The sequence below is a fragment of the Neopelma chrysocephalum genome, unplaced genomic scaffold (genome assembly GCF_003984885.1).
Source record: "Neopelma chrysocephalum unplaced genomic scaffold, ASM398488v2 Primary Assembly neopelma1_102, whole genome shotgun sequence".
In the NCBI taxonomy this organism is placed as follows: domain Eukaryota; kingdom Metazoa; phylum Chordata; class Aves; order Passeriformes; family Pipridae; genus Neopelma; species Neopelma chrysocephalum.
In genome coordinates, this window is record NW_020897765.1 from 1,946,002 (window position 1) to 1,973,904 (window position 27,903).

At 51.2% G+C, this 27,903-nt stretch overlaps 3 protein-coding genes across 5 annotated transcripts in view; all 3 read right to left on the reverse strand.

Moving 5' to 3' along the window:
- The window catches only part of SPAG6 (sperm associated antigen 6), a 36,876-nt gene extending 34,859 nt beyond the window's left edge, over positions 1 to 2,017 (reverse strand). For both annotated transcript variants that reach the window (XM_027695640.1, XM_027695641.1), the window contains exons 1-2: positions 1,921 to 2,017; positions 1,736 to 1,831 (exon numbers count right to left, since the gene is read on the reverse strand). In XM_027695640.1, the coding sequence (XP_027551441.1) occupies positions 1,736 to 1,831; positions 1,921 to 1,945 (121 nt within the window). In that variant the 5' untranslated portion in view covers positions 1,946 to 2,017. The remainder of the gene's footprint in view (positions 1 to 1,735; positions 1,832 to 1,920) is intronic.
- Positions 2,018 to 11,848: 9,831 nt separating this feature from the next.
- LOC113973498 (polycomb complex protein BMI-1) lies at positions 11,849 to 22,721 on the reverse strand. Its single transcript, XM_027695656.1, has 10 exons — positions 22,262 to 22,721; positions 17,177 to 17,310; positions 16,676 to 16,772; positions 15,910 to 15,965; positions 15,738 to 15,788; positions 15,371 to 15,479; positions 15,235 to 15,280; positions 14,610 to 14,708; positions 14,103 to 14,183; positions 11,849 to 14,013 (listed from the first exon to the last, which is right to left on the reverse strand). Exons 2-10 carry the CDS (start codon positions 17,286 to 17,288, stop codon positions 13,684 to 13,686), a joined length of 981 nt encoding a protein of 326 aa, XP_027551457.1. The 5' UTR covers positions 17,289 to 17,310; positions 22,262 to 22,721; the 3' UTR covers positions 11,849 to 13,683.
- Positions 22,722 to 24,299: 1,578 nt separating this feature from the next.
- On the reverse strand, positions 24,300 to 27,844 carry COMMD3 (COMM domain containing 3). Of its 2 annotated transcripts, XM_027695659.1 has the most exons (8): positions 27,680 to 27,844; positions 26,713 to 26,824; positions 26,544 to 26,607; positions 26,406 to 26,440; positions 26,048 to 26,108; positions 25,906 to 25,962; positions 25,749 to 25,808; positions 24,300 to 24,681 (listed from the first exon to the last, which is right to left on the reverse strand). In XM_027695659.1, the coding sequence occupies exons 1-8, from the start codon at positions 27,810 to 27,812 to the stop codon at positions 24,622 to 24,624; spliced, it is 582 nt and encodes a 193-aa protein (XP_027551460.1). In that variant the 5' UTR covers positions 27,813 to 27,844; the 3' UTR covers positions 24,300 to 24,621. The 2 variants fall into 2 exon arrangements, with proteins under 2 accessions (XP_027551460.1, XP_027551459.1); XM_027695658.1 differs by lacking the exon at positions 27,680 to 27,844 and having other exon boundaries at positions 26,713 to 27,113.
- Between the last annotated feature and the right edge of the window lie 59 nt (positions 27,845 to 27,903).

The following is a 27,903-nucleotide window of genomic DNA, read 5'->3' on the forward strand; positions in this document are numbered from 1 at the left end:
GTTTTAAAACCTGTATCTAGCACATCCAGAAAAGGTGAAAAACTAACAGCTATCATTTCAGTTATATAACTGCAAAGTATTTTTAAAGGCACAGGTGTGAAAGATGATAAAATATTTATGGCCCATTCAAGCAAATTGTAATAGGAAACATCATCTTTGCAGACATTCCCCTCTTTTCCAGCCTCTGAAAAACTAAAGCCTGTGGAAAAGCAGCTCAGCACCAGAAAGAGCCAAGAAGGATAACCTACACAAATGCACATTTCCACATTACTGCCCAGAGCCTGATCCCTGTAAAATTAACGTTCAGACCAACACCAGCTATGTGCAGAAGGAAGTTTTGGGCCTCTGAACTGATTAATTGTTCTGCACAAGTAAGACATCAGTTCTGAAGTAGTTACCAACCAGATTACATCAAATAATTATTTTAAGAAGAAATGCAATGCAATGAAAGTTAGCTTGGCACTTTGATTGCTTTCTTTAAACAGAAACTTTCTGCGTTTTTAAATATGCTGAGCTGCAAGAAGCCTGCCTAAATGGGATCTCTCTCTGTGAGCTGCTAAAACCAGAACTGTAAAGGGACACAGAGGGACCTCTTCGCACAAGTAAGACATAAATTATTCCTATAGCCAATATGTCCTTTTGGTAAACATGGATCACTTGTGTAAACTATAGCAGTGGCATTAACTCATTGGAAGATTAAAAACAAAACAAAACAAAAAAAAATCAAGAGCCACAGCAAGGTAATACAAAAGGCTTGGTGTCAACATGCCATTCCCATAATCAAAACAAATGTTTCTTTAGCAAGAATTAAAGTGATAGATATTCAATAAAACAATTTTAATAAAGTTGTAAATACAATAACAGAAAGTTGTAAATATTTACACCAGTGGCTTTCATTTTTTGTTTGCTTTTTTGATACCATTGTATTTGAGAAAAGACTGACAGCTTTACTAGACCTGGGAAACAAGTATTAAAACCAAAATCTAGACAAACCAAAACATAATCAATTCATGAATACCACATGGCAAACCAACAAATGATCTATACCACATTTTCAAACTGTCATTCAGATAATCTATTACCAAGCACCTCTTTTTCCTCTTTTAAGCTCAGGAACTTTGGCTGAGCAGAGTGGGTCTGCCAGATGCCAGCAGCACAACAACTGGTAGAAGTGCTCCCGCAGCTCCTCTTTCTAACAATGTTCAATTTGGTTCACGACATCCCATGACAATAATATAACAAAAGCAAATCCCTCCCAAACTGAACAAATCTGCTGACAGAAAGCATCGAAGAATTAAGGAACAACTTTTAAAGCCGGTATAAAAATAGTTTAATCTAAAGTAGGACTTCCTTGGCAACTCAGTGCTGGTTTCATCGGGAAATCCAAGTTCTGTACTTTACATAAAGCTACACTGGAAGCTAGAGGAAGTAAATGAAGAAATGGGTTATACTGAGAAATTTTCCTTGAAGTAAACACGAGATCACAGACAGAGACACCCCACTCCGCACAGACCTGCGGGACACCCGCCCGCCCCTGACCAGCGCAATCAACTTTCCCCGCGCCGCGGGAGACTGGGCAAAAAAAAATCTGGAAAATAAATCCTCGGTAACCGAGTGGCCAAAGGGGGAGGAGGGGAAGAAAGAAAAGAAGACCAAGGAAAGGCCCCGGCGGCCCCGCGGGACCCCGCAAACCCCCGCGGCCACGCCCCGCCCGGCCCCGCCGGCCCCCACGTACCTGCGCTCTGCAGGGTCTCGATGCTCTGCGGGCGGGCGGCGAGGTCGGCCACCCCCTGCACGAACTGCGTCCGGGCGCGCTGGTACTGCTCGAACACTGCGGGCGACACTGCGGGTCAGCCGCCGGGCGGGGGCCACGCCGGCCCCGGCCCCGCGGCCCCGATCCCGGCCCCGGCCCCGCCCTACCTTGCAGGACCTGGCGCTGGCTCATGGCGGCGCCGGGCGGGCTCCGCGCCCGCGGGGATTTCCGCGCTGTGGACGCGTCTCCCCGGCAACCGGGCGGAAGCGGAGCCGCGGGGGGCGGGGCCTCGCCCGTGACGCAACCGCGCCCTCCCGCCGCTCCCGCTGCCGCTCCCGCTCCGCCCCACGGGCTCCGCGCGGTGCCGCCGGCCGGGCCCGAGCCCGGGGTTGACGGGAGGAGATGGGATGGGCTGCGGGGCCCCGGGCTGTGCCCGGCTGGTGGCGGATCGCACACGCGTGTCACACGCTCAGGTGGCGGTACAGGTGCGGGTATCGGCACCTACGGACGTGCCCGGGGCCGTGCGGACCGACAGCCTCGCGGAGAGAGGACCGCCACTGTGCCACACACACACAGCTCCCATGGGGGGCGCGAACACGACGTGACATAAAAACGTGTGCAGGAGCTGTGTGCGCTCACCTCTCACCGGGAGCTGCTGCCCCGGGAGCGCCAGGAAAGAACGGGTACGGGCAGGGAAGGCGCAGCGCCCGCAGGACGGTGCCGGGATCAGTGCAGGGACGTGTCCAGGCGCAGCCGAGGCGCGGCCCCGGTTCCCGCCCGGCGGAGGCTTAGGGGGGTGTCGGACGGCCGGGCCGGAGCCTGCCCGCCCCCGCCGACACTGGGGAGGGGCGGCGCGGCCGCCCCGCCGGTGCGCACCGGTGGTACGCGCTGCTCCGCTGGGAGCGAGTCCCTTGTCCCGCTCCGCTGCTGCGCAACTTGCCAAGGACCCGGCGGGCAGGCAGGGAGAGCCCCGCCGCTCCGGCGGAGTCCAGCGCATCGCCCGGCAGCTCCTCTGGGGTCCGCCTACCGGGCTCCTGCTCCACTCCGCTCCCTGAGTGGGGGAGAAATAAATAAAAATTAAGAAAAATAAAAGCAGTCCGGAGCTGCTCGACCCCGCCGCGCCTTTATTCTTCGGGGAGGCGGGAACTTTGATTTTAGTTTTTTCTTTCCTTTCTCACCACCGATGCGATTGCTCCTCGGGGATCTCCGCTCTTGCCCGACGCCGCCGCGCCGGCCTACGCAGGGGGTTTTCGTGCCGCACGGGGAATGAACTTGCCCCGCGGGGGGCCGCGGAGCCCCCGTCCAGCCCCCGTCCATCGGCGGCCGGGGCGGCGCGGACAACGCGGACGCCTAAGGGCGAGCCCGTGGGCTGCGGCCACCGCCTCCGCCGGGAACCGCGGGGGAAGTACGGCGGAAGAAGAGCCGTCCCTCGCTGGAAGGGAAGGCTTCTCTCAGTCCATACCCGGCGCGGTTAATGATCAGCCCGAGCGCATCCACCCGCGCAGAAGATGCGCGCAGCGCCAGCTCCCCGCCCCGCTCAGCCCCGGGTGGCCGGGGGCAGCATCCGCTCTCTCCGTGCAGGGGGAGCAGGGGGGGAAGGGGCACGGCGATGAGGGATAGTCTGGCAGCAGCCCTCTGACTCTGCCAAGCACAGTACTGGTTATTCCTGTGCACTATAACAGTATTTTTTAATTTTTTTTTTCCAACAGCGTATGATTCTGGTAGATAAGTTGGGCACTGCCTTCCACTTTTCCCATCTTGGTGTCCGGCCAGAAGGACTAGTTAGGAATAATTCTCTTCAGAACCGGTCGGCAAAGACATGGTTGTATCTCTCAGTAAACACAACCGTGGAGGTCTGTATACCAACTAATGCAAACGGTGGGACGGGAAAATGAAATCAGTGTTATCAGGGTTTGAATAGAAATAGACTCTGCATCACGTCCAATATCTTTTGAGAGCGATTCCCAAGACGCAGGATACTTGTGAACGAAGGTAATAGTTAGCTCTGCTATCGATCAGGCTGCTCCAAGTGAAATTGTAATCCACAACAGAAAATCAGAGTTAATATTCAATAAAAAAATGTCCCTTTCTGTAGCCAGTCTATATCGCACAGTGGCATCAAGATTTCATAGGCTAGTAATTTGTCCTGCAAAACTCAAAATGTACAAAATCAGACGGCTGACACTATACAAACCTGTTATTTGATAGGTAGTATAAAGTTTTGTCTCATACCTTAAAGTTGGAACGCTGAAGTTAATTCAGCCACATTTTAAAGTTTGGAAAAGTGTAAGAAAGACAGTAATTTTTCTTTTTTTTTAATCATCTATGTGTTTACTCAGCTGAAAAGAGATGAGCTAACACAATATCATGGTCTAAAATGAACTATGCATTTCTAGGAGTATTTAGTGAGAAAAAAAGTCTCTTTAAACAAACAAATTAAACATGGGATGTGCTATTCTTTACAAATAAAGGAGACAAATAAAATCAGATTGGTGAGAAGGTTGTTTGCCACAGAAAATATTTTGGGAAATTATCACCATGTGTACTTGAGAAGGGAACAGCTGTTAAACACATTTCTTTATACTTATTTCTGTTCTTAAGTTAAATAAAAAATAAACAAATGGTGATGAATTACTTCCAGAGGTTTAAAAAAAAAAGAAGCAGATGTGTCGATTACAGATAAATTGATTTATCTGTATAATTAAGTCTAATGTTTGGATAAGGAACAACAAAACGCACCCTGAGTACCACCAAGACTTGCTGTTACACTTCGTTGCTTGCTACTGAGAGTCTATTCACATAGTTAATAATAATAATGAGGAATAAACACCATGCAAATGCGGTCTACGGAAATGTCACCAGTTCTCGCAAAAGTACTGAAGACGGAAAATCATTTATGGAAATGACGTAGTTGTGAGACTTCATTGCCTACTGCTGGGGTGCTCATTAGTAGGAAACCTGTATCCTTAAGCGGGTGGTGTTAGTAATGGCTGTGTTGCTGCACACGTCAGCTTAAAAAATAAACCGGAGACCAGGGTAATAGGCAACAGTTATCCAAATGAATAATGTGCCTTCACTTTCTGGTGGGTGTTCTTTAATCTCAGCCTTTGATTCACTCGGAAATACGCCCAAAATGGGGAGGATAAGCATCGTTTTCCCCAAGATGGGGAAGGGCGAAGTTGCTTCTGGAGTTTTTTGGGAGGGAGGCGCGCCGGGGAGATGGGTTTTCCCGACTTGGTCTCGTCCCCGCGGGTACGAGGCAACAGGTGACTCAGCCTCCGCACGGGAGGAGCTGAGTGCTCCGCAGGACCCCCCGGCTGGAAGGGCCCTGGGTGGCAGGTCCAGAGTCGGTCTCGCTGCCCCTCGGCGGCTCATGCCCTGCAGTGCCTTAGCTGGTCAAGCCGTGGATGCTCCACTACGGCTTAAAACCGCACGACGCCCATTAAAAGGTGAGGTCTTCCCGCGCCTTAATGCAGCGGCTTCCCGGCTTCGGGACGCCCCCGGGACAGCCCGCCGGAGCTGCGGGTCAGCTGGAGCCGGAGCCAGAGCTGCCCCCGGCCGTCTCCAGCACCCGTCGGCAGGGCGCTGGGTCTCCCGATCTGCCTCTGGAGGGTCTCTTCTACTTGCCACACGCCTGGTAAATTGTTCAAGGCGTTGAGGAGATATTTACAGGGTTACAGAAATTAGGGGTTTTAATCCTGTGTTTACACGACTGAGCGCGTCTGGTGGGAAGAGCAACGCGCAAACTCTTTCGCTTGCTCCCGCGGATCCGAGTTGGAAGCGCTGGATTTTTGAAAGGCGGGAGGTTGCACGTGGAAAGGTTAGTGGGAGTGAATGGGATGTAGGAAACTGAAGTGCTCTCTCGAAGAGAGTACACTGAGTGAAGAGTCTTCAACTCCATAAATAGCCTCTACTAAAATAAATTTGAATCCTTGAATAATTTAATTTTCAAATTTAATTTGGGCTTTGCCATTACCTGATTTTAGCAAAGACTCTGTCAGAGAGACCATAGCGGTAGAGAGTTCTCTCTTTTTTTTCCCCCCTGAGCTTTGGCTCGGGGCTTCAGGGAGTCACACCATTCTGGGGTCCCCTCTCCGGATTTTCAGTGGTGAGTTTAGTTTATGAGACCTTCCTATAGAGTAAATTAGTTCTGTGAGGCGAAGACAGAAACGTCGAGGCACTTCAAACGCTCAAGAAAGAGGACTTCTCCTTTTTTTTCACCTAAGAGGACGACGCTGGCATTTGAACAGATATTTTTAACTGTAAACATGTAAACGGTACAGATTTGGCTAGTGGAGATTGGTGCGTCGCCACTACATTAGGCAAAGACTGAATAAAAATTTTAAGAGATAAATAAACTGGAAAAGGGCAAAACATGTGAGGCTGACTTGCAGGATGGGACCAGGAAATATTAGCTGGTAGGACTGAGTCCTTTTTACCACGTGCATATGGTTACACCTCTGGTTTCCTGCGGAACCGTCAGCGCTTGTGCAGTGCCATTATTAAAAAAAAAAAAAAAAAAAAAAAAAAAAGACAAATATTTTTGGGACGTTCCAAAACTGAAAGCCGAAGCTTAATTTATTCTTGGAATTTGAAAGGAGCGAGGTCTTCCTTTGTGTCTGATGCTCCGGGGAGGGTGTGTGTCGACTTGGCGCTGAACGCTGCCCGCATCTACATATGTAAACCCAGCAGCGCTTTTCCCCCCCCCCCCGCGCCGGTCGGATTGCGGGCGCTGGCAGCTCTCAACAATGCTGCCACACAATGCGAAATGCGCGGAGCCTGCGCGGCTGCGGCTGAATGCTGGCCAGTATTTAGTTCTTGATCTGGAAGGACCAAACCTGCGCAGTGCCCAGCGGAGCCCGCAGCTCACCCCGCGGCTGTCCCATCCTCCTGCACCATCATTGTCCTGGCTGCTGCGGTTAGAGGGGTGGGGACAGGCAGCAGCCAGACGACGATATCCCGGTTTGCAGAAGAAGGTGTAACGAGAGGCGCTGGCAGCAGCAAAGGCTGCAAATCGCTGTCGTGTGGTTGCTATTAGCAACAAATCAGCTGAACAGCCTGCAAACCCCGAGCACCTAGGGCGGAGGTGGCAGGGAGAGCGCCAGGGCTGGGAAGGCTGGGGCTGGTTGGCGCTTTCCCGAAGGGACCTCTCGTGTAGCTCTGAGCTGCCTCCCTGGAGGACGGCCGAGGAGGGAGAGGGCAAGAGGAGACGACGCTGCCACCCCCGCGCACTGCGCTGCAGGAGAGGGGAAAAGCAACCCTCTTAAAAGAGACAAAATGGCAGCTCTTGGCTTGTAGGCATCCCTCTCGGCGCTGAGCGCCTTTCTCGCCTCCGCCGGTACCCTCTGCTGCTAACTCCTCGGTGCCCGGGGGCTCTCCCTGCGCGCCTCTCTGCCCGGCAACAGAGCGCCAGCCCGGGGAGCAACAGAGCGGTGTCCCCCGGGGCTCCAGCCGCAGTCCTTCGCAGCCAGCCTACCCCAACCTAGAAATCGAAGTGCCATCCCTCCGGATGGGACACGTCCCGACCGGCTGCACCGGAGCACCCATTGGCCGGGCGGAGCTGCCGGCGTCGGGAACATGCGGAGGGTGTGCGCAGGCTCCGCACCCCGCACAGTGAGAGCTGCCTCGCAGGGGCATCACTCACTCAGCATACCTGCACCTTGGACATGTCAACACCTTCCCTTCAGCACCCTGTTAGCGTAGCTTTTGGGGTTTCTTGGGTTTGGTTGTTTGGGCTTTCTTTTGGGTTTTATCTTGTTGTTTGTTCTGTTGGATTTTTTCCCCTCATTTCCCCTTTAAAGTTTTGGGGTTGTGAGTGCGGGCTGGTTTAGGTTTCTTTGGTGAAGTGTGGAGTTTTGTTGTTATTTTATTCACGGTTTTCTCCTAGGTTTGTTTTTTGGGTTTTGGGTTTGGTTTTTTTCTTTCTTTTCTTTTTTTTTTTTTTTTTTGGTTGGTTAGTTTTGGTGGGGGATTTTTTTTTTTTTTGGTAGTGTCAGGCCTCCATCGGCTACAGGATCAGAAAGTGCCTCGTAGAGGAGGCAACACTCGAGCATCCCTAGCATATGGAAAGGAAGGAGTAAGAAATGCCACCGCTGGCAGCAATGCCTGTGAGATTTGCGCTCAGCGAAGGCCCCAGGATACGGGGCGGCGTCTCCCGGCCTCGGCCTCCTCCACCGGGGATGCGGCGGGAGAGATACGGGCGGTATCCTCGTCAGAGGAGCCCGGCGGCGGGCGCGGAGGGGGAAGGGCTGCTGGCTGCTTTTGCTGTTGGAAAGTGCCTCCCTGCCACGGGGGAGATCTCACCTGGCCGCTCCCTGGAAAATGTACCCCCGCCGCACCGTTGAGAGCATCGGCGCAGGGAGCGGGGAAGGCATCTGCCTGTCCCTGGCGATGGGAACATACAGCCCTTTGTCTCTGTAGACGAGGTGCGATATTCAGCTACGGGCCACGAAAATAGATGCGCCAAATGGCTACTGCGGCCCCCTCCCCTCTCTGGGGGAGGTCGGGGCGCCCCGGGGCCCCGCCGTGCCCCGGGGAGGGCTGGTCCCGGCATCGGCGGAAGGCCGTGTGCCTGCGGCAGGGCTGGCGGGGACACGGGACAGCGGCGCCCTGCAGCCGGAAAAGCGGGAATGCTCCCGTCCCTGTGCGCGCATCCCTAAATGTCCAGGCTGGCTGGAGCACCCTGAGGGCAGGAGGCGGGGGAAGGCAGACGGGGAGGCAGGGCGGTGCGAGGGCTGCGGCTGCACCTTTGGGCGGCGGGAGGCTGCGGCCAGGGGTGCTGCCCGCCGGCCGTGCCCGCCGCCCCCTGGCCGGACCCGGCCCGGGACGATGGCAAAGCGCGACGGCGCACCCAGCGTGGCCGCCGGCGGAGTCCTTTGGGGCGGCGCTGTCGGGGCCCCGTCGCGGCGGTCGCGGCACGGAGCCCCCGGCGAGTCCCCCCGCGGGTCCCGCTCCGCGCCCCGCGCAGCCCCGTTCAAATCTGGCGGCGCGGGGGGAAGTTCCGCGGGCGCAGCGGTGCGCAGGCGCAAGATGGCCTCTGCCCGGCGCGGGGGGCGCGGAGCGGGGCGGCCCGGCCCGGCGGGGCAGGGGGGTCCGGCCGTGCCCGCGGCGCCGTCGCCTCCCAGCGCCGCGGTTCCACGCCGGCCCGAGGAGCTGCGTTCCCGCCGGCCGAGGCGACGCGAAACGAAGTGCAGCCGACCCGCAGCTCCGGGCCGGGCTCCCGGGGCGGGCAGCAGCAGCCGGCCCTGCGTCGGGGGGCCCGCGGGATCCGCGCACCCCCAGGGCAGCGCCCGCCGCCGGCACCGCCGCCCACGGCCTTTCCGCGGCTGCCGCTGTCCTGCCCGTCGCGGCTGCGGCTCCGCGGCAGCGAACGGGGATGGAATTCCCTCTGTCTGCCCAACCCCGGCGGGGAAGACCTCCCTTTGCCGCGGGTGTTACGTGTCCTTCGTGCTGTACTCGTTACCGACACTGTCGATTTTTTTTTTCTTTGGCCCACACCATCGCTGTTAAATAAATACAAATATCCCATCCCCGAAGGCGGTGCGACCGAGAGTTGCATGGTCCACACCGGGCTTTACAAGTTTTTCTGTTGTCCTGGCGGGACTCCTCTGTTGGTCGTGGGGAAAGGGAGTGAGGGAGCCAAAGCTGGAAAAAAGTCCTCGCTGCCAGAATCCTTCCCATTCTTGAGTTAATACAACACAAATCAACCATGGGTCGGAGCTCCCGGAGCGGGGCAACGACTTTGAGCTGCGGAAAGCGGAGATCCGCAGATCCTGGGACGGAAGCGCAGGTTCTTCTCCAGGCGTCCTCCGAGTAGGAGACGAGCAGAAAAGATGAAAAAGAAACTGTTTATAGTAAAATAAAGGAAATCCGTTTCAAGTACCCAGAGTAGGAGCAAGAACGTTAAAAATTAACAGCGGAAACAGGAAACACTTATCTGAGTAAACATTGTCTCAGAATGTCACCGTATTAAAATTGGGAGGGCTCGAGGAGCCCTGCGGGGCCGCCGCTACCCGCCTCCCGCTGCGGTACCTGCGGCGGGGGCCGCCGCCGCCCGCTCCGCGCCGGGGACAGAAACAGGAGCCCGACACGGCCAGACAACCAGATCCTCGTCAGCCGCTTTGGTGGCAAAGATCGGAACTGCAGGAGTTCCTGCGTGGGGAGAGATGAACAGTCCAGAAGTGATGTTCGGAAGTCAGGAGCACAGCTCTCTGCTGGTCCCTTCGCCCCGGCGGTCTGGGGTCGCGGCAAAAAAGAAAAGAGGCGCAGGGCTGGTGGAGGTGGAAGGAAGAACGGCCGTCCCGGTCCCGGGAAGATTTGCTTTGGCCGCGCTTTGAAAGTCCCCAGCGAAACGAGCCGCTCCTGTGGCAGCGGTGCGGCGGCGGGGGTGGCGGTGATGCATCCCCGGCGGCCGTGGGGAGAGGACCAAAGGCACCGCCTCGTCGCGCAGGGCGCCTGCCGTTGCCCCCGCCGTCGGGTTTCTGTGCTCCATCCGAAAATCGGGGAACGTCGTCTTTGTGTCGCGTTTTCTAGGGCTCCCCCGGTGCTGCCCGAGCCCCCGAAGCCGCGGTGGTGCCGCCCTCCGCTCTCCTCTCCTGCCCACGGGACGCTGCCGGTGTCGGAAATGTGCCGGCGGTGCCCGCATCGATTCGCTGGAAGGCAGCGGCACAGGGTGTTGAGAGGAATGCTCGGTGCTGGGGGACAACCATCTCGGCTCAGCAAGCTCGTCATGCTCCTTCTCTTTCTTTCCGTGTATATTTCTGCGTTCTTTCTCCCTGTTTCTGCCTGTCTTCTCCAGAAGCCTGTGGAGATCTTCATGCTCCCTCTCCGTTGCTTTCCCCGGGGCTGGATTCCCATTCCGGCCGGGCACAAAAGCGCTGCTTGTAGCTGCAGGCAGCTGAACCAGGGCGGAAAATTTGGTCGGACGAAGACAGAAAAACATCTTTTTCCAGCCAGCACAGACCACCCCTGCCTCTACCCTTAATCAGATTGATTGTTGAACAAGCTCAGGAAAACGCAGCAGACTTTGGCTTTATCCCTCCATCTCTATAAACGCAACGTCGGGTAATGAAAAGATTCTCTTTACACGTACCGAACGGAGATTTCTTTCCCAACAGGGAGAATTAAGGTACATTTTAAGGAAACCCGCTCGCTATGTATCTGCAAAGGAAAGTATTGTGAAACCGGGAAGGTTGACGTAGCAGCTTCGCAAGTAGGACACCAAGACGCTATCTTTGATCGCCCTCCCAGTTGTGCTTAGCAGTATATAAGCATCGCGGTGCCATCTGCGCAGGGCCAGCAGCAAAACAAAAGTTTCACATGGCAGCACAAATATCCTCGTCGGCTTCTGCAGCTCAGCAAGAGAGCTACTGAGAGCGTTTGTTCTTGTTCAGATGGGAGATGTCGAAAATGCTGCAAGAGCTTAGTGAACCTCGAAGGGAAATATCCCACTCCTGTTTGCCGAGTGCTTCACAAAGACCGAGAACAGTTCCGTATTGATGCTGGAAGTTGTGATTAACTGCTACTTCCAGTATAAATAAGCACAGTTTTATCAGTGTGCTAACGTACAAGCCTCTGCTGCAGGTTCAGTGCTGGGTTTTGGGTGAAATAGTTCAACAAGTACAGCGTGATTTACTCATGTATCTGAGGGAATAGTGCCAAGATAGACGTTAGGTCGCATTGAGAGATATCTTTATATTAAAACGTTTTTAGTTCCACAGAGACTTTAAAAAGTAATCCAGGACAGCACAGGCAGAACATGGCACTCACCATCACAAAAATCAAGTTCTTCCCTTCCCAGGCAATGCAGTTTAACAGGGGCTAAGTTTGAACAGATAGGAGGTAAAACCTGTGGCTGAGTAGGATGAGAATGCACCATTTGCTTATTTCCAAGAATTAATCGGGGTCAAATAAAGAACAGCAAATGTTTCCGAGGCAGGCAATCAAAACAAATCACTGCAATTTCTAGGCTTTTTTTTTCTTTGTTATTTTAGTACACCATACTGTTCTGTTCACTAAAATCTTTGGTACACCCAGAAACACATCCCATGAGAAAAAGATGTTTTTCCCTTAACACCACATTATCAACAGAGGTCATTTGCTACTTTTCAATGAATTATCCCTTTTATTTGTTTATTTCTTTGATCAGCTATAAATGAAAGTTATTCGTGTATATAAAACTGAAGTTTTTACTGTTGAAATTGAGCTGTACATGTTTACTACAGAAAAAAATATCAACTCTTGTTTAACAAGACATATACATCAATAAGCGATAACCTTGTGGAGGATTTGCAATCACCTGGTCTATAAAAACAAGCAAGACAAATAACAGCAATTTATATGCAAAAGTAATGATTTAATGACTATAAGCAAGACAAAGCAATTAAGAATTGTGCTTCTTTTGCAGACTGGAGACAATGAAATGTTTAACTACAATTTTTCCGTACAAACATGAAACAATATCCATATAGAATAAACACCCTCACAAATGTATAACTGATGGGTGATGAACACACACAAAGTTCGACCAAAGCAAAGCACAAACTGAAAAGTATCTGGGCTGTTCATATTTTATGGTGGAAAAGTTCCTTCTACTGAAAAAAACCCACTCTTAGAAGCCTGTAATAAAATGCACCTACTTGCAGGCCATTAGAGAGAAGGCATTCTCCACAATTTATTGAAAAGTACCTGTTAAATTTTAATGAAGTTAGTACTGTACCATATACATATATATTAAAACAAATTTAGATAAAATGCCTTCATCCAGCCACTTGCTGGTTCCTTAAACTTTATACCAAATAGTTTATGGCTTCTATAATGATTCCATGTGCTTTTAAAAACACAGTCCCACCACACCAAATAATAAAAAGGTTATCAAACAGGTCAAAGACTTCCATGTCCCTTGATTTTTTTTTTCTTCACTGTATCACTTCAACATTTGGTAAAGTAAAAATATTTCACTTGAAAAAAAAAAGACAAAGCCAGTAAAATCCTTTTAAGATTGCCAATTGCCTCCGGGTTATCAGAGACTTGAATGTGCTTTCCCAATACTGTAGCTCTCACACACAAAGTGTTTCTTGCAGTACAAGCAAAGCTCAAACAGGTGGCATCTGCAAGGGTCGAACCAGTTTAGAAAGTTAACAACCATATCATGAGTGCATGAAACACAATATTTTCTTTATAGTATTTATAAATATATCATACAATACTGTTTCCTGTTATGTCATATACCAATATGGCATTGTACAATAAGCATAATGCCATCTGATTCTTACAAAAGCGAATCATTTAAACAAGTCAGTAAATAAAACGGTAATACCCGCTTTTAGGCATACAGATTGTAAAACTGAAGTTTACTTTTCTTTTGATCGGTTCTGCGCAGCAACAGAGAAGTAAAAGATGCAACATAAGAATCAAAATGGCTAATACGCAAAAATTGTTATTCACAGTGACATGGCTACATATATGCATTTCTCTATGCATATTCTTTCAATTTTGTTGGATTTCAAGATGAAAAAGCACTTGCTTTCTACAGGTTCACAAAACAGCATAAGAACAATAACAATTGAAGAGAACGCAATGGAGGAGTTAGTCTGGATTAACAAACTACTTCCCGGGATTTGTATTGACTTCTGGAGACTCCTGACTCCAGATGATGGGGACAGAAACAACTCCACATCACTCAGAACAGGTGAAGATGTAACTTTTGTTTGCTTCCCAGTCCTCTGAAAACAATTTACATTTCAATCTTGCGTTTCCATTAACGTCCATCCTGAATGTCACCTAGTCCGGGGCCTTTTATAGCCAAGTTCAATGTTACTACAAAAGAAAGCAATTTGGATGATAGTCACATGGATTAGCATCTATAAAGCTGTAATGACATGGAGAGATCTATATAAAGGAGGGACGAGGGTGGTAGCCTGGTTGGCACATCAACCAGATGAAGTGGCTGAGGAGCCATTTATTGATGTTTTCCGAGCTCTGTTGGTAAAGGAGGACTGGTGGTTACTGCTGGGGCTGCTGCTGGTGCCATTCATGGTGCTGGAGATGTGAGGGAACTGGGGGTGAGGAGACTGGACCGGGGTGCTGGGGCTGGGCAAACAGGAGGAGGTGGAGGGGATGCCTCCTGCTGGGCTGCTTGCCTTGTCGCTCCCAGAGTCACTTTCCAGCTCCCCACTGTTATTCAAGCCTTCTCTCTGGTGACTGATCTTCATCCTCTTGCAAGTAGGTCGGACCCGGTATTTCAGGGGCAGAGGCCCATTCTGTAAAGCAAAAGGGAGACCCTGATAAGCGCCCTCCCCAGGCCATGACCTGCACCCCCCCCCGGAGGAGACATACTGGAGATACTCACCCGCCTCCAGGTATAGATGTAGGCAATATCCATTAGGGTGTAGTAGTCCTTCAGAGGCTCCTCTTCATACATCACATCGATCTGTTCAAGATATGAATCCTTGCATTAAGGAGCATCCAGGCATTCAGCCCTAGCACATGACTGCTCTGAGGTGAAAGTAGCCCTGCTGTTATATATCTCACAAAATTGGAAAAAAAACAAACAAAAAAAGCTATACCAAACCCAGCAAGAAGTAGGGAATTTGCATATCTATTGGACATGTTTTAAATACATCAAGGAGCAATTTCTTTATACTTTGATATTTACAGCATTAAAAAAAATTACAGAGTGTCACCATACTCTACAGATAGATATTTTAAAAATAAGCCTAGCAACGTATTGCACACACCATAAATACTCGGCAGTTAGCACTTGCTGAAACAGGCTGTAATGAGGAAATGAGTCCTAAATAAAAAAAAACAACAAAAAAAAACTTTAAAAAAAAAATCACTCCTTCCCCGTAGGTACCTGGAAAGTGTTAGGTATATCCATTTTACTCCGCAGGAACTTTCTTAGATGCATCACTGTCATTGCTGCTGGGCAGCGCAAGTATCTTTTGTCATTCACCTGAGAGCATAGTAAAGAAAATCAGTCTACTGAGAACAAGAAATTACTCCCACTAATGTTGTATTCTAACGTTTCATGTTAAAAAAAATGTACCTTATTAAATTATGAACTATAATATAACAATGTCCGCTGCCTTAGAAGGCATGTCACAAATAAGTGGTAAATTACAGTTCTAAAGTCATTAAAAAATGTAACTAAATTTATACATAAATATTTGTATTGTATTAAATCTGGTTTTAGTTTATAATAAAGTAATAAATAAATTATTAAATATTTTTTAAACTTTACAAAATATCAGATTCTCATTTAAAAGTAACACTGCACGCATTTTTAATTTTAAAAAGTTGCTTACATATATAGCTATATAAAAATATTTTACCTTTTCTGTACCTCATGCCATAATAGGAGGTGCGCCTCCTTTGTTCTAGATACACATACCTATGTATTTTTCTCAGCTACAGACCTGTCCCAAAGTTGTGTGTGTGTGTGTGATATGCTTCCTCTGGAGTAAAGGAAAGTTATTTACCTCTTCCTTTGATTTTTCTTTCTCCTTATTTCCTTTTCGTTCCAGTCTGTGAGAAGAAATGACACAATTACAACAAATAATAAATACAGCTGCTATCAATCAGGTAAACATAAAATATTGCAATTCTGGAACTTGCCTATTCTGGTCAAAGAATTCAATGGATAAGCTTATTATCTCGTCGTCTGTTATAATTCTTTTGTCTTCGTCAGCCACTTCTCCCCTGTCTTCATTAGAGCCATTGGCAGCTGCGCAGAAATTTCCACAATAATTTACATTTTGAAATTCAAATCAGGAAGAATGGCAATTCTCAGTAACAAGAAAAAAAAATCTTCACAGTAAGATAATGAATGAAAGCTACCTGACAAAACAATAAACTTTTATTATGCTGACTTTACTTCTTAAAATTCTGTGACGGTAATACATCACTTGTAAGTTAAAAAGGAAACAGTAAAACATCTAGGTCAATGCTATATTTATTGAAGTTGCAAATGAGAAGCTTTTACCATCAGCCGACGGATGAGCAGCATAAAAATCCCTTCTTCTTTTCATTTCATCTAGATGGAAAAGCATATAATTTTCTTTTAGCATTTACTCTGTAACTCCTGGTATTGATATAGGATAGCAGCTCTGGTTTTGTTTTCTGCTCTTAACAAAATGCCTGATTTAACTACTTACTTTTGAAAAGGCCTGGTACTAGCTTGTATACAATATCTTGGAGAGTTTTATCTGACCTGAAAAAAAGAACAACCCCAAAACGTGTAAATAAGCAAGTGAAGTAATATTTTAATCCCTACTTATAATCTTTCACAACAAGGCATCTTCTACAAAGTGGGAGGCCAGTCATTAAAAGTTAACTTACAGGACCTTGTAATCGAACTAGCCCTGCTCTAAATACCACTCTGAACCAAAACTCATCAGTGGTACCTCAATTGAAGGGTCTCAAGCTGAAGGAAGGCCTTAAAAACTACATGTCCTCCCTAGAAAGGAGAGAGAGCAAAATGCAATGCCGACAAGAAAATGTTTCTAAATGGCAAATGATGCTTTAAAGGTTTTTGCCTCTTAGCTTGGAAAGTTGCTGCAAGAGTTTTCATGACTAGGAGTTATCCTGGAGTAATGCATGTCTGGGAGACAGAGAAAGCAGGGCAAGAACTGTCCAGTGGTACACGTGAGAACTGAGGAGAGGGAAAAGGCATTACATCAATGACTGGCTTATGCTAAAAAGACAAACAAAAACTTTCTGTCTCCCATGAAGAGAAATCTTCAGTTTCAATCAGTGATGAAACTCCAAAGAGAGCGCACACACACCAGTTAGCTTGTAAATTGACAAGCCCTTTCAGATTTAAATCGCAGACGAAGAGATAACATTGACACCGACTACTGCCGGTCTCCTCACATAAAGCAAAATAAGAGATGCAGGATGCACTTCGCAACTTTCTCCTACCTTATATTCAAAAGCGGTCGAGTTTTGTGAACTTGGACATCACAGATAGGACAATACTTGCTGGTCTCCAAGTAACGCACGATACAGGTCTTACAGACTGTAAGTCAAACACGACAGGCTTTCAGTGATGTTCGAAGGTGCCACTCAGATATGCATAGATAAAGGTGCGATTTTCTAAACTATGCAAGCTAGAGCAAATCGTCCATTGTCAGCAGCGAGCTGCTTAAGCTAAACAAATACCCAAATAAGCTGCAATTACCATGAAAAGGAGACGCTTATAGTACATATATTATTACTTTAACAAAGACTGTAGGGCTGTCCTCAGAAAATCTGCACCGTGGCCGGAACACCTACTTCCCCACCCGTCGGGGAGGTAGAGGGCGGCGGTCCCGAGCCCCTCGGGGGGTTTGGGCTTGGGAGGATTTTTTGTTTCTGTTCCCGGGATGCCGGGAAAGGAGGGAAGCGCCGAGGGAACAACGCGGAGCGCCCGGTCGTACTTACAGGAGTGGAGGCACTCTATGATGGTTGTTGCATCAATGAAGTACCCGCCGCAGAGCACGCACATGAGATGGGGGTTTAGCTCGGTTATTTTGATTCTGGTTGTTCGGTGCATTTTGGCGTGGCGAGGAGCGGCTCTGAAAGACACACACACAGAGGACCGGTCAGCGGGGACGAGCGCGGCTGCGTCCCAGGTGCCGCGGTCCGGCGCGTCCCCTTCCCCCCGTGCATCGCATCGCATCCCCCGGCGCAGGGGCAGCTCAGGCGCGGAAGGCGGCGGCGCGGGGGCGGGCGGCGGGCGAGGGCCGGTCCCGAGGCCGGCGGGGCGTCCCCGCACCGCACCGCCCCGGGCCGGCCTGGGCGCAGCCCCGCGGTCGCTCCGCGGCACCCACCGCGCCGTCCCCCGGCGGGCACGGGCCGTTCCCGCGGCGCGGCGGCACCGGCCGGCTCGGCGGCGATGCGGCGGGAGCTCCGGGGGCGACACGGCGGGCACCGGGCTGCCGGCGAGCAGCACAAAGGGGAACCAGCGCCTCCCGGTGCGGCTGCCCTGGCATTTCCGGAGCGCGGGGAGGGGCGGCGGGGGGAGGGACGGGGGGGGACACACGCACCTCGGAGCGGGGCCGGGCACCGGGGCGGCGGGGCCGGCCCGCCGGGGGGGTCCGGGCGGCTGCCGCTGCGGCTCGGTGCCGATCCGGATCTGCTCCGCTCTCCGAGGGGGTTGCTATAGCAACTTACACTTACACTTGGCATCCTGCCACCGCTGGGAACACACGAGAGCCGGGCGGGGGGCGGCCGGGGGGGCGGGCCGGGCCGGGCCGGGCCGGGCCAGGGGGTGGGACGCGGGGCCCGGGGGCTGGCGGAGGGGGTGGAGGAGCCAAGGAGCCCGCGGGGGTCTGGGAGCCCGGCTACGAAGGGAGGACAGAGGGAGGGCGGGAGCGGCCCGGGCGGGGTCGGGTGGCACAGCCCGGAGGGTGCCCGGGAGCGGTGCGGGGCAGTCCGGGCGGCGGGGGCGGCCCCGGGCTGCGGGGTCTCAGGCTGGCGGAGGCGAGTGCCAGAGGCTCCTCCCGAGCCTCGGCCATTTCGGATCCTCTCAGGGGCCTCTCTCCACGTCGACTCGGTGCGAGAAGCTGGTCTGAGATCGCTCCTCTCCCCCTCCGCTCCCTCCCTCCCTCCGCCGAGCCGAACCACGCCGCGCTCCCGGGGACCGAGCCCCCCGCACCGCCGGCGAGGTGCCGAGTCCCAGCTCCCGCGCCACTGCGCCGGCATCCCCGATCCCTCCATCTCCTTTTTCTTCATTTCTCTCCTTCCTCTCTTTCTCTCCCCCCGACTCTTTTTCTCTCTCTTTCTTTCCTTCCCCCCGTTTTGACTCTCGTTTGAAAATCCTCCCGCGGACGAAGCGAGCGCGGTGCAAAGTTTTGCAAAAGGTGTAAAGAGATTTGCAGCACCAGGGTAAGATGCTGGGATGGGAAAATACAAGTCTCCGAATCCTTAAGCAAACCCCCCTTTTCATGAATAAAGCACACTGAGAGGGGGGAAAAGCCCAAACCGACTTTAAACGGTACATTAGTGACAATATGCGAAGGACCATGTGACCAGATTATTCCTAAAGCTAAATCAACACCTTGTCAACACAATGCAGCGACAAGAGTGAAAAACAAATGTCATTTTCACAGTCTGAAACCCATAAACCCCCATCGGATGCACTGGCAACAACGCTAGATGCACATATACTGTTCAAAATGAGAGGGAATAAGAGATAAAGGGAAAAGTACACACGAGGAAAAAACCTGTCAGCTATGTCAATTGCAGAGTAAATTATTTTCTGTCAACTAGATCCTGAAAAATGTAATATAACAACGTGGCTCCAATGCAAGCCATTAATTTCCCCAGGTCAGTGCTCCCAGCACACCAGCTCCTGTCCTTGGTCTCCGCTCCTCCCGAGGCAGAGCTTGCGAGCCACCTCTCACCGTAGCACCGTATGCTCAAGATGCGAGGTTCCCCCCAGCCACTGGCAAACTTCGATGTTAGGCAGCGAAAAAAAAAAAAAAAGGGCAACACACCAAGCTTTCTAAAAGCTTTGAACGTCGGCCAAACTGCCCAGGACAGGGGTACAATATTCTTCAGAAGTGTGCACAGCGCCAACGAGCGACCCCGGCCAGAAAACTTCTCTGGCTGCTGCAGGAGAACCCTCGAGTGAGCCGCAGATAAAACTCCCCAGCATCAAACCAATGCCGGCCAGCACACAGAAAACCAAAATGCCAGAAGGACCAAGCCAGACCAGGTCCCCAAAGCTGCTCCCAGCTGCGTGAGGGAAAGCAAGACCGCCGCTGCATTGTACTGAGGTTTAAATGTCGCTTCCAGGGTCCCTGACCCTCTGCTTCTTACTTTTAAACTGATACCGAGGTTTTGCTTTTCCCAGAAAAGGCGGAGACGGGGCTTCTGCACTCTCCTCTGAAGAGCCCTGAAGCCGGCGGCTCTGAGGTCCCTTTAGGTACTTACACATGGACAGGCTGCTTTCACGGTTCTGTGTTTTATTTGTTCAAGTCACTACCTTATAATTCATAAATATCTGAACCAAAAAAACCAGCAGTGACCGAGGTCATGCAAGTCGGCTGACCAAGAATTCCTTCCCAGCCCTGACAGACTGGGACAAACCTTTCAAGACATTAACGCGTTTATTTCACGCAGGCGTAGCCCCTTCCTAAATGGAGGGGGATTAAATTCAACCGTGAAACCTGTTTTGTCGAAGCAACCCCTAAACGCGGATTATTTATTGCCCAAAGTTAGCACATTTTCAACATGCTATAAGCTATCTTGAAAATCAGTTATTTTCTCCAGCGAATTGAACAAGGCGCCTAATTTCTCCTCAAAAGCCACCCGCACAGGCACAGGCACACGCGTGTCTGTGCCTGCGGGGTTGTAACATGAACACAGCACATTTTACTACAGCAGCCTGAGCTTAATATTTTGGTACGAGGGAAATCCTTTCAGATTTTTTTCTGCTCCTGCTGATCACACGGCGAATGCCACTACTTCACACAAATACAAACAGCCTCTTATCCAGGACAATATATATTTACACACCAACACATGGAACAACTAAACGTAAAATATACGTAGATAATACTCGCTAGAAGTAAACACTGCCAGCCAACCGATTATTTAGAGGCCTTAAACATGTTATGTCAAAATGAAGAAAAACAGAAGTGCATTCTCCTGCTAAGAATCAGCTCCATTATTAAAAATCTATAAAGGCAATAAGCTATCAAACCTTGCTCGACAGGTCTCTAACAGAAAATATATACATAAAAAATAGAAGCATGGCTCGCATAGGTTTGTGTACTTTGCACCCATCTCCTCTCGGAAAACTCTCTCATCAGGAATAAAGCAGCCGTCATTCTACATCTTCACTCATTATCAGCCAGAGCCACTTGTACTATCGAGCCTGTTATTACTCTTTCACTTAAGAATGGACGCAAACGTTTTAAAGGAGAGGACGGTGCTTCTTTTAGAGAAGGCACACGAAGCTCCAATATCTCTGCCCAACTTGCTGCATCGAGGAAAGACCCGAATATTGGCAACAGAGTGCAAAAGGACCCCAGTCTTCAAAATCAGCTCCCTGTGACTAGGCATAAGACATAATAGGTCTACTTAAAAAAATACATTAAAATGCTAATTTTGTACTATCTAAGCGACCAGGTAGGTCAAGACTTCGAGTCTCTGGCAAACTGCAACACAAGTCTGTCTCAGTTTCCAGGACAGGCTGTTCAGAGTCACTCAAAGTAGTTTTACTGGACTGTATTTCCAGAATGTCCCTGGTGTTAGGGACAGTCCCATAAAAGAAGCTACTCCGACCACTACAGACTACGCAAAAAAAATCCTTCTAGCGCCAAGCTTGCAAATGGGCACACACGCCCAGGTTTTCTTCGACTTTTCTGGAGAATGGAGGAGTGAATCAAACTTTCTAGAGGCTGAAAAGTTACTATCTCACTTGTATAGAAATGCGATTTTTTTCTGCTTATTTTTACCTCATTATTTGCAAATGTTTACAGCAAACACAGAGAAACATCTCGCGTTATATATTGCCAAGGCCATCCAATTATAAAAACAGAACACCAGCAACTTTCAAGGGCTGCCCATAAGCAGTACGAGGAGCCCACTCGCGACATCTCTAAGATCTGACAAAGGATTTCATGTAAATTTACCCTTCCCGGGCTCAGGAGAAAAAAAATACCAACCAGAGAAAAGAAATTCACACACACCACCCCCCCCTCCGCGTCCCGCAGACACATCACCTTTGCTCCAAAGGCTCCAGCAAACCGCACGCCCCAGCTCCCCAAGATCGCAGCCAAACTGCTATCCTCACCCCCCAAAAAAGTTATTTCTCGGCGTTGGCCATCCCTTGCCTCTCCCAGTAGGCACAAACCCCTAAAGTTTAGCATTTAGAGCAGAAATGTAAGAGGAGACATTGGAAACAACTGGGAACCGCCATCTTACAACCCATCCAATTTCACACAAGTACTTGTCCAACTTAAGTTAATAACATTTTCTGCTGGGTGCCCCGGCTCCTAACAACCCCCCCAGGAGGATCGCTACCCCCCGCTGGCTCCGTCTCTATAAAATGGGTGCGTTATCTGACATTTTAACCTCCCCCAGACACATTTCTTTCGGGGAGGACTGAAATCACTTGACCCAGGCAGCTCCAGATTTCACGAACGTCCCTGTTTAATCAAAATCTGCCTTTAAACAAAGGGCGCTCGGGCCGGGCTGGCAGCAGGGTCGGGAAATATAAATATTCTCCTCGGGGGCCATGTGCACAGAAAGGTTTTAGGGGGCGTCTGGAGAAAGAAAGGAACTAAAATTTGCAAATGTGGGTGCGTAACGCGAGCGAGTGCACAGGCTGCTGCTGCTGCTGCTGCGTGTCTGTATGTGTGTGTGTGGCTGGAGCAGCCTGTCAGCGCTTTTCCCATACGGAGAGCTCGGGGGACACCTAGGCGCCCCTTTGCAGCCCCCAAACCGGCCGAAAACCGCCGCCGAGCCCCCTTCGCCCCCCGCCCTTGCTAAGGCGACACCTCGCTTCATACGTACCCGGAAAACGGAGCCGGTGGGTGATGATCGGAGCGGCCAAAAAAGACAATGAAAGTTAAAAGTCGTTCAGCAGAAAATGAATGTGAGCCAAGCGGCCATCTTGAAATGAACTGCAGACGCTGTCAATTGCAATAAGCTTATTGCCGCCGCCGCCGCTGCGCTCCGCTCATTTTAGTTACAGAACGCCCGGGTCTCCGCCGCTCCTCGCGGGCCCTTCTCGCTCGCTCCCTCGCTCTCTCGCTCCCTCCGAGTTGGCCGCCCGGGCGGCTCAGGCGCTGGGAGCGCACAGTCTCCCCGATCCGGATGGGTCCTCTCTCCACCAGCCCATTGTCTCTCCCTCTGCCCCCCGCTCCGCCTCGCGGCCTCGCTCGCGTTCCTTCTTTTATTATTATTGTTATTATTACGAGTATTATTGTTGTTGTTATTTCATAGTTGGTGGCGGGGACCCGGGGAGGGAAGGAGGGCGGGCGGGCGGGCGGGCGGGAGGAGGGCGGAGGAGGGAAGAATGCAACGCTGAAGGCACACAGTGGAAACTGACACCGTCCCCAAAATGGCTCGGAGTTCGCCCGCCCCGCCAGCGTCACGTGGGGCGCCTCATTCCTTAAGGGCGGCCTGGGAATTAGCGGCGCTGCCGCCGGGGCCCGGCAGCCTCCCCGTGACCCAATCCCGCAACCCGGCCGCCTCCTCCCCCTCCGCCTCCCCCCTCCCTCGCTCCCTCCCTCCCCTCCCCCGCCCGCCACCCCCTCCCCTCCCTCTCTCCCTCCTCCCTTTCTCCTTCCCTCCCTCCCTCCCCTCCCCCCGGCCCTGCACGCGCTTGCCCGCGCGCCGCCGATGCCTCCTTTTCCTCCTTTTCCTCCTTTTCCTCACCGCCCGCCCCGACCCCCGGCCCCGCTCCGCGGTTCTCGCCCGCCTCCCCCCGCCCGCCGCAGCCCCGATGCCTCCCGCCCTCCTTCCCCGCGCTCCCTCCGCCCGCGCCGCGGCTCCTCTTCACCTCCGCCCCCCACTCCCTCCCCGCGCCCTGGTCGCCCCCGCGCCCCCTGATCCGACCCCCGCCCGTCCCACAGGACCCCGCCCGGCGTTGCCCTCTCCATCCTGCCCGCGCCGCTGCCCCCCTGCCCGCACACCCACCGGCCCCATACGCCTCCCGTCGGCTGCCCCCGCAGCCCTCGCCTCCCTCCGCGCACTTGTTACGCGCTCCCACTCGCGGCCGCCCGCACGCCCCGTCCCGCCGCGGAGCGACCCCGGGGGGGACCCGCACGGCGGCCTCGCGCCCCCGCCACCGCGTGCGCGCTGCCGAGCGCCCCTCGCCCGCCCTCGGCCGCTCGGAGCCGCCGCCGTCGAGGAGGCGCGTCCCCTCGGAGGCCGCGCGGCCGCTTTTCCGCCCCGAGTGGCGGCGGGAGCGGGTGTCGCGGGGACCCGCGGTGTCCCCGCACCCCGCGGGGGGAAGACCGGGCAAGCTGGGAGAGAGGGAAGCGGGGAAACCCTCGCTGTCGCTCGCCGCCGGCGACGACAAGACGCCTCCCGCAGCTCGGGCGCGGAGGAACGGAGTGGAAAAATCCTGGCTCCGCAGTAAAGGACCGGCGGCCGCGTCGCATCCTCTGCGGGGCCGCTCTTCCTCGCCGGCAGGTGCGGACGGGCCGCGCCGCGGAGCCCGACCGCACCTGCTGGCGAGAGCGAGTGGCCCCGCGGAGACCACCGGTGCCGGGAGCGGCCCAAGGCGGCCGGGAGAGCCGCGGAGCAGCCCTGCCGTCGAGCCGGAGCCGCCACCCGGCTCCGCTCCACACCGCGGACCCTCGGCTTTCCTCGAGGCACCCCAAGCCCATACGATTAAACTGAATCCTTTCTTGCCACCCGCGCTGGGGTCCAACCTTTACTCGTAGGGGAGATGTAAGATCGGCTGGAGTGAAATGACAAAGCGCGGCGGGCGATTTAGCAAACGCGCCGCAGCCGCAGCACAGGAGGAAGGGACTTTTGCCTCACTGAGCTGATCTAACGTTTAGCATCTTACTTTTAGGTACAGCTAATTCACCCATAGAAATTGCAGAACAGGCGCGAATAAACTTTTATTAGATCACAGAGAAAAATAAGCAGCGACAAATGTAAAAATATACAAAGTAAGATAGAAGGAATGCTTTGATGACATGACAGTTAAGCAAATACTTAACAAGAATTAATTTTAAAAAATTACATGAGCAAGGAATACGAAATGCAGACGTAAAAAAGTTGTTTCATTTAATTCACATCCAAGGACTTAAAAAAAAAAGGACAGTTTGCATCAAGAGATGAAAGACATTTGTCATTTAGGAGACACTCTTAGGAATGAGAGTACTTCAGCTCAGCAGGCTGACACCTTCCTTCAATCACATCTGAGTCGCTCTTTCTAGACTTTTTGCAGCATCTTTTAGTTTTCCAACTAAATCCTAAGAGATGAAATATTGTCTTAGAATAAACATATTTTTTAGAAGGTCAGCTAGAAGAACAGAGTATCTTTTTTATACAGAGAGGCAAGGGAAACCACCACCTTGTAGCACAAAGAAATGTTGCAACTGATGAACAATACCAGCAAGTAATTAAACAGCTCCGTATTTTACAGTGTAGTCAGAAGAGCGGGAACTGAAGGAAAACACTCTTAAAAATGTATTTGCTCCTAAACCTGATCGCTACTATTAACACGTAGATTTTATCAGTATTGCCACAATGGCTAACACTGACATCCGCTCCAGGCTTTGAAGTACTACATGCATTTCTAAAACACTGAAAATATTTTGAGTGCAATTTTGTACCAGGACCACTCTCTAGCCAAAGCATGTCAGATTTTGCTATGTCAGCAAACTGACTAGAAACACTCATTAGTGAGAAAAGGACAACTTTTAAGACACACATTTCAAACCTAAAGTTTTAATATCTTGCTTTTCCTCTCTCCACAACCCCTCTTCCCGATCCTCCAGAGTTTGGCCACTTCCAAGCATTACAATACCTCTATTGTTCAGTTACACATTTAAATCGCTAAACAAAGATCAACGTTTGTTTCAGTACATTTCTTACATGTCATTAACACCACTGAAGAGCCTTCAGTTTGCTCTCTATTTTTAATCATGACACATTTAAATCATTGAACCAGCTTCTTTAATCATTTCTCTAAAGCACGGGAAATCAGAGTTTCAGACAATGATGAATTTCCTCCCAAATAGATATACATATAGATACAAATATACATATAGATTACAGTTATGAAAACAGACAAAATATTTATGCAGTATGTAAAACACTCCCCACGCAACTAAAATCAGTTACTTTGCAACTTTATTTGAAAAGACAGTAAAAATACACTCAGATAATTTTGATGGAAGATTCTCTCGTATCCTCCCAGTACAGATTTTTTTTTTTTAAATAATAGTATATATGATTTAATTTTGATTGGCAAGTTGTTAAAAACATCTACATCCACAACTGGAGCTAAGCATAGAAAGATGAAGGAAACAAGTACCTGTAATTGCTCCATCGTACAACTAAAACTAACATCTGGGTGTGATCCTGAATCACTGTTCTGAAGGAAAAAAAACAAACAAACAACAATGTCTATTTTATTTAAAAGAATCATGAAATTGCATTTTTTTCCTTTCAGAGGGCTGGGAGTACAGTACCTCTACATTTAAGGTCACCAAGTAGGAAGGCTGATAAGTTTTATGAAGTTGATTGTTCTAAATTAAAAACAAAGAACACATAAAATAGTCATTTCTTAGCACTAAGACAGACTAAAGAAACACCTTAATGTATTAAAATTACCTTGATCTGATATTCCAAGCGCCAAGACACATCAGTTATATGGAGAGGAGATCTGCCTATGCTGAAAGACAAAACAGTTACAAGTTTCCTACACTAAAAGAAAAGGTCATTTTCTAAAGCCATCCATCAATAAAGAACTTTTTCATGATCCTTGTAATGCTTCTTGAAAAACTCAAAAAGATTTTTTTAGAGTAGAATTCCAATTCAACAGCTGTTTTCTAGAGTTCGTTAAAAATGTACTTTTTAAATGAACAATATTTCTTACTTAAATTACCTAAACTATGCAAAAGTGTTTTCCAGAACAATTTCAAGCTAACTGTAATTGAAACTATGTCTCTGTGCTGACTGATTGACCTACCTTCCCAATAGGATTTCCAATGCATCCTTGTTTTTCTGGAGGGAGGGGGGGGAAAAGAAAAGGAAAAAAATATTTACTAGGTTCAATAAATTCCTAGGAGAGGAAAAAAAATTAATATGTTAAAGTTGTTTTTAAAACCTGATATTCGGTGCAAAATAGTTCTATTCTCTCTTTATCCAGTTTACAGTCTTCTAGACATGTGCTACAAGGAAAAAAGAATGTATTAGTTTTCTGTTACCATTAACTCAGCAGTACACTTTTAAGTAACAACTACTAGAAAACTGGTGAAGCTTGCAACTGCGAGTACCTTATAGCAGATATGTCAGCTTTGTGCTTCCCTGCCTCCAGAATACATGTTGCAGCCGCAGCATGGCAATGTTTTAATACTGTAGGGTCAATATCTTTCAGGTCTGGATCGTCTAAAATAAATGAATTACTGATGACACACTTACTTGCCAAACCCCAGCACACGGTACCGAGGGCTGCTGCTCGCCCTTTGAACGCTATCTTTCCCACAAAAACTTCAAAATGAAACACATTTAGTGTTTCAGAGCGAAAGGACGGAGCAAGTAGGCAAGGTGTGAGGAGGTGGAGGAGGAGGTGAGGGGCTGAAGCATTGGCTGGGGCGAGCCGTACCAGGCGGGGCTGTGCGGTGCTGCGCGCCCCGCCGCCTCTGCATCTCCTTCCCATTAAAAAAAAAAAAAAAAGGAGGGGAAAAAAAAAAGAAAGAAGGAAAACCTCAATTTCCTCTCCAAGCCCCGTCCCAGCAGCCTGTTAATGGCGAGGAGCGGAGCTGGAGCCCCCGGCCGGGCCGGACACCGGGGCCGCCTGCCGCCCAGCCCGGCACCGGCGGCTCCCTCCGTCCGTCATTAACACTGCAAAATTAATTGTACGGCCGCGCACCCTCACGCCAGGGTTGCCGTAGGACGTGTCCACACGCGAAAAAACCCCCACACGGTGGCAGCGGGGGAACACCGCCGCTCTGCCCCACTCCCGCGGACACGAACGCGAGGGGCGCCCCGGCCCGGCCCGGCCCGGCCCCCCCTCTGCTTTTGACGGGTCGGAGCTTTGATGAAGCAGTCGCGCATTAGCGGTAACACCCCGCTCAGCGGCACCCTGGAGCCGTCCACGGGCGGGGACACGCGGGGACAGCCGCGCGGCCCGGCGGGGACACGCGTGTCCATACGCGGGGGCGGGCGGGGCGCGGCGCCCCCTCTGCGCGCCCCGCGGAGCGGCGCGGCCCGCGCCGCCCCACTCCCGCGCCTCGCCCTTACCCAGCGCAGCCTGCGGGTCTTCGAGGAGGCTGCGGAAGGCGGCGCGGAGCAGCGCGGAGAAGGGGCGGCGGGGGAAGCGGCGGGGGTCGCCCAGCACCCGCCACCCGCCCTGCGCGTACGGCGACAGCTCCATTGTGGGCGCCGTGACCTTCGACACGCGCCCACGTGACGCGCGCGCAGCTGATCGCGGGGCGGGGCGGGGCCGCCGCCGCGGGGCGGGCGCG